Source organism: Mandrillus leucophaeus, unplaced genomic scaffold (genome assembly GCF_000951045.1).
Source record: "Mandrillus leucophaeus isolate KB7577 unplaced genomic scaffold, Mleu.le_1.0 Scaffold495, whole genome shotgun sequence".
Lineage (NCBI taxonomy): Eukaryota > Metazoa > Chordata > Mammalia > Primates > Cercopithecidae > Mandrillus > Mandrillus leucophaeus.
The window spans coordinates 268,496-274,583 of NW_012105309.1; the positions used below are offsets into that span (position 1 = coordinate 268,496).

General features: G+C 38.8%; 1 protein-coding gene across 2 annotated transcripts in view; it reads left to right on the forward strand.

The window, feature by feature from the left end:
• Positions 1 to 4,712, forward strand: part of LOC105550687 (neutrophil defensin 6-like) — a 95,773-nt gene extending 91,061 nt beyond the window's left edge. Inside the window, exons 1-2 of one of the 2 annotated variants that reach the window (XM_011995670.1) lie at positions 3,326 to 3,497; positions 4,473 to 4,711. In XM_011995670.1, coding sequence (XP_011851060.1) covers positions 3,326 to 3,497; positions 4,473 to 4,585 — 285 coding nt within the window. In that variant the 3' untranslated portion in view covers positions 4,586 to 4,711. Of the gene's footprint in view, positions 1 to 3,325; positions 3,498 to 4,472 lie in introns of those variants that run through there. The other variant, XM_011995669.1, reaches the window with a different exon arrangement.
• The last annotated feature ends 1,376 nt before the right edge of the window (positions 4,713 to 6,088 follow it).

The following is a 6,088-nucleotide window of genomic DNA, read 5'->3' on the forward strand; positions in this document are numbered from 1 at the left end:
TACATTTTAAAACCAGAGAGCATGATACCTCTATCTTTGTTATTTTTGCTCAAGATTGCTTTGGCTATTCGGTGTCATTTCTGATTTCATACCAATTTTAGTGTTTTTTTAATTTCTGTGAAAAATTGCGTTGGAATTTTGATGAGGATCTACAGATCACTTTGGGTAGTACAGACATTTTAATAATATTAATTCTTCCAATCCATGAACTCAAGATAATTTTCCATTTATTTGTGTCTTCTTCAGTTTTATTCATCAATATTTATAGTTTTTGCTGTACAGATCTTTCACTTGTTTGGTTAAATTTACTTCTAAGAATTTTATTTTTGAGTGTTATTACAAGTGAGATTGTGTGGGCTTCTAAACCTTTGTGCCAGTCCAAACTCCTGTCTTTATTCTTAGTGACTCCTACAAAATTAGAGAGTGTCAAGTCATGCTATTGCCTTGAGAGAGTGAGAGAGAAGACAGACCCTTAGAGTACAGTGGAGAGGTTGGGGTGTTTGACATGTGTTTCCGTTTTTTCTTTCTTTGCAGAGAAACTAACAGAGTGTATCTCCCACTTATTCTGCCTTATGAAAATGAGAGGATCTGAATCAGATCTGTAATATCTATAATATTTATTTGAATTCATGGATTAACAGGGAGACTGGGAGGGACTAATTTCCTGCTCACCCAATTAATTTTGGGGTAAGAGAAGGATGAAGAGAGACTGAAGATACCAAGTTCCCCAATTAACGACGACTCTGGGTGATCAAACACATGACAGAATTCATGGAGAAAGGTTAGAACTGGAATAAAAATGTTCCAAATTGTTTCTTTAGTCATTTCTAGAGATTCAGAGAGACAATGCCAGAGAGATGTCAGCTAGGAAGCAATCATGCAATGCTATCTGCAAACTCAGCAATGTCCAGTGAGAAACAGAGCAGCAGTACAAATACACATGGTTTAAAACCTGGTGCTAAATGGCCACCAGGGTAAAACAAGGGCCATGAAAGCTGGAATCACTGATGCAGGAAATTAGTCCCTCCCAGTCTCCCTGTTAATTCACGAATTCAAATAATTAGTATAGATATTACAGATCTGATTGAGATCCTCTCATTTTCATGAGGTAGAATAAGTGGGAGATGCACTCTATTAGTTTCTCTGCAAAGAAAGAAAAAACGGAAACACAGGAGGGCGGATCACGAGGTCAGGAGGTCGAGACCATCCTGGCTAACACGGTGAAACCCCGTCTCTACTAAAAATACAAAAAATTAGCCGGGCGTGGTGGTGGGTGCCTGTAGTCCCAGCTACTCGGGAGGTTGAGGCAGGAGAATGGCGTGAACCCGGGAGGCAGAGGTTACAATGAGCCGGGATCCTGCCACTGCACTCCAGCCTGGGTGACAGAGCGAGACTCTGTCTCAAAGAAGGAAATTCTTCATTCATGACAACATGGTTGGAACCAGAGGACAATGTGCTAAATGAAATAAACTAGGCACAGAAAGACAAATACTGTATGCTATCACTTGTACATGGAATGTTAAAATGTCGATGTTATGGAACTGGAGTACAAAGGTGGTTATCAGAAGCTGGAGGTGGGTGAGAGGGAGGGATAGGAAAAGAGAAGATGTTGAGCCAAGAGTACAAAGTTTCAGTTATGCTGGAGAGTCTTAGTGATCTATGGCACTGCAAGGTGACTACAGTTAAGAGTAATGTATTGTATCTTTCAAACTGCTAAAGGACTCGATTTGTAATTCTCCTTAAAAAATTAAGTTGGTGAGGTGATGGCTATCTGAATTAGCCGAAGTGTTTCTGCCATGTGATTATCAATCCAAACATCACATCATACCCTGCAAATATACACAAAAATTATTTTTCAATTAAAAATAAACAAATTTGAAAAAAAATTAAATGAGGAATTCAAATGTAGAGGTTCTCCAAGGGCCTACTGAGCACCAAAGGATGTGTATCAAATATGGTAATATTATAGAAATACATAGTAATATCTTAAGAATAGGTAAGATATAGTCTCTTTTTGTTTTTAAGAGAAAGGGGTCTCACTATGTTGTCAGGCTGGTATTGAACTCTGATGATCCTCCCACCTCAGTCTCTCAAATAGCTAGAACTACAGGCAAGTGCCACCATACTGGCTTAAGATGCATTCTTTGACACAGCAATTCTGTTTCTATAAGTTTATCCATATGGGTAAGAGGACATATATACATGATAATCACTGCAACTTTACTTATTACTGCAAAAGTTTAAGAATAAGCAAATTGTACTAATTTTATCATATTTTATCAATAGAAAAAAATAAGTGATGGCATATACAAACCCTGGGATAGTATAAGGCTCTTAAAAATTATAACAGCATTCCATGTGTTTAGATATACAAAGTGCCCATGATACAGGTGATAAAAGCAAAGTACAGAATACTATGAATAACTGTTAATAGTGATGGATTCCTGGGTCAGAATTGAAGGCCTGGGGGTAGAAATGAGAACTTGTTACTTCTTCTACCTTTTGAATGTTGTTCCTTGTGTATGATTTAAAATTTTCTAAAACTAAATAATAAAAATAAAATAAAAGATCTCAGAAAGGGGTTGTAGGCACCTAAATTACTTTGATATTCCTCAAAGTGGAGAGAAGTACCTGCTACACATTGTATATGATGCATTCAGATCACACCAACTTCTTGAACTAAATCTGAATTTTGATTTTAATCTGATAAACTTGGCCTACTAGTCTACTGAACTCATTTCCCCTATAGCTGATAAGGTCATTGTCCTGTCCACACTGGCCCCGGCAGGAGACTACTCACCTCAAGATCTCAAAAGCCTCCTACATGAGGCTAATAATATCACTGAATCCTGCAATGGATTAACTCTCAACTCCACTGGGAACCAGATCTGACCCCAGAGAGTCATTCAGAGAGTACCAGGGACCATCTTCGGAAAACAAGAGGCATTTGATCCCCACATTTATTGAATGAAAGCACTGTTACTTTTCTTGTCTGAATATATAAAAGTAAATACTCAAGCAGATGGGAAACAGGACAGGATAGTAATGCCCTTATCATCATTAACAGCTTGGATCAAGAAGAGGCATTAAGCATACAGACTCACTCTGTGATGAAAGGCGGGAGAAAGAGGAGCATCAAAGGAATCTTGAGGGCGAAGGCAGCCCTTCCCCTCCCAATCACATGCCCACCTCCTCTCACTGATGCCCACCTCCTCTCACTGCAGCTTCTGTCTCAGGCCTTCTCCCAGCAAAGCTATAAATCCAGGCTCACTCCTCACTCTCCACACATCCACACCTGCTCTCCCTCCTCCAGGTGACCCCAGCCATGAGGACGCTCGCCATCCTTGCTGCCATTCTCCTGTTCGCCCTGCAGGCCCAGGCTGAGTCACTCCAGGAAAGAGCTGATGAGGCTGCAACCCAGGAGCAGCCTGGGGAAGACGACCAGGACCTTGCTGTTTCCTTTGAAGAAAATGGACTCTCTACTCTTAGAGCCTCAGGTAGGAGACATCAATCTTGCAGATCTGCAAAATCTAGAACAAAAGGATTGGAGACAGGCTCTGGTATCAAGTGTGGAAAAGTCTACCTCCCTTGAGTGACTTTACTTAATCTTCCTGGACCTTGATTTTCTCATCTCTAAATTAATCAGTGAGAACCGAAGACATCTAAAAGATTTTCTTTCTTCTAAGACTTTTAGTTTCAAGATATTTCTGTGAAATTTGCTACTTTTAAGATAGAAAGAGCTATACTGACCAGGTATTTGTAGGTCTGAATGGGTAGACTTAGTTATGGAGAGAATATTTTACTTTGTCCATTGGTAAAGCTTTTAGAACCTAGAGAGGAACCTATGGATGTGTTTCAATGTAGGCTAAAGGGCTTGATTAAATCTTTCTATAATATGTACTTAGATCCAAACATCATATTTTGTCTCATACATATACACAATTATTATTTGTCAATTAAAATAAGTACATAAGTAAAATGTTTAAAAAAAAAAGAGAGAGAGAGAGAGAGAGAATGAAGAATTTGAATTTGGAAGGTCTTCAAAGACTCCTTGAGCACCAAAGTATTTGAGTCCATAACATGAGCGTGCACAATGCAGCATCTCAGAAACGGATGCAGGTGCATTAGGGAGCCTTGTTAGGACATGCAGATCATACATGGAGGTCAAGATTAGGGGTATGGATTAAGCAGAATGAAGAGTGGGTAACCCTGAGGTTGAGAAGTATATTGTTTTACCAGGGAGCAGGTAATAAACATTTCCTGGATGGACTCAGATGGGGAAAGAACTATGATCTTGCATGACTAACACATAGCTAGTACGATTTCTTGTCATTTACGACAAAGACATGAATTTTCTCTATCCTAACATGACTGATACAGTGTCTGTTGTTTAGACTATCTCAGTTAGTCTGGCTCTGCCTATCCTTTTCCCCACCTCCCTCCCTGTGCCTGACCCTCTCTTCTTTCCACAGGTTCTCAGGCGAGACGCACCTGCTATTGCCGAACCGGCCGTTGTTATACCCCTGAGTTCCACTCCGGGAAGTGCTTATTCAAGGGCCGCACCTACAAACTCTGCTGTCGCTGAGCTTCCTAGATAGAAACCAAAACAGTGCAAGATTCAATCCAAGGTCCTGAAAAGAGAAAAATATTTCACTCTGTGTACCTTGTATCTTTCTAAGATTTTCTCTCCAAAATAAAGTTCAAGCATTAAACTTAATGTGTGACTTTTTAAATTTTCTTTTCTTTTTCCTTTTTTCCCCCCTTTTGCTTTTTTATATGATGCTTTGCATGGTTCCTTTGTATAGAGCATTCTGATCTACATTAAGTTAACTGATCTTTGCATTCTAATGATGCACACTTTGTGCGTCATAGAGCAATAACAAAATAGCAAAAATGAATATAATTGGGTTTCTTGTTGTTGTTGTTTGAGACAGTGTCTCACTTAGCCACCCAAGCTGGAGTACAGTGGTGCAGTCTCTGCTCACTGCAGCCTTGACCTTCTGTGCTCGAATGATCCTCCCACCTCAGCCTCTTGAGTAGCTGGGACTACAGGCATGTGCCACCACACCCTGCTAATGTTTTGTACTTTTTGGAGAGACAGGGTTTCACCATGTTGCCCAGATTGGTCTTGAACTCCTGAGCTTAAGTGATCTGCCCTCCTCAGCCTCCCAAAGTGCTAGGATTACATGCTTGAGCCACCATGCCTAACAGGATATAGGTGTTAATTGGAATAGTTTGAAACTTAAAAGTTCAACGCATTCTAAATGATACTCAAATAATAGAAGTTTACAATGAGAGGCAAAAAGTGGTTGTTGGCTCAAAGGAAAGATAGATCTGATGGGCTATGTTTACTTGTCCTTTAATTTTAAAAAGTGGGAAAGCATTGCTATACATAATTTTTGAAATTTTAAGCAGATGTGTCAAATACATATGCTATACGTTAAGCTTTATTTCACTCGGTTTTGGTAAGTGATCTATAACTGTATCAACAAGATAGAATAAAATAAAGTTTAACAAGGAAAAAGTAAAAACTGTGCCCAAAACAGGAAAGACTGACAAGCATCAGTGATTCAATTAATAACCAGATAGAAGAAGAGCTCAGAAGCTGGTGACCATAGAGGATGAGGCCCAATAACCAATGAGACAACTGGTCCCTTACTCGTCCCCAAAAGGTTAATTAGACCAATGTTTAATAAAGGAGTTGATCTCAACTCTCCATCCCTTCAAGCATATGAATTATATTAATTATAATAAAACTATACTCATTGTAATAAAATGCTAATGAGAAAACATATGTTAATATGTTTTTAATTATGCCAATGAACCAAGTCAATAATCATAATGATAAGACAATTGGCCATACACTTACAGCTTGCAAAAACTTAAGAACAACATATTTGTGAGAAAGGCAAGTTTCTAGAATTAAAATTTATATAAAAGACAGGGACTGAACAGTGCCATGATATGACAAAACAAAACACAAACAAACATTTTTATTACAACAACAACAAACAGTCTCAGCCTGATAATAAATAACAAGTAGCCTGAGTTTACTTCATCTCAGACACATACAAAGCACTGTTTCCTG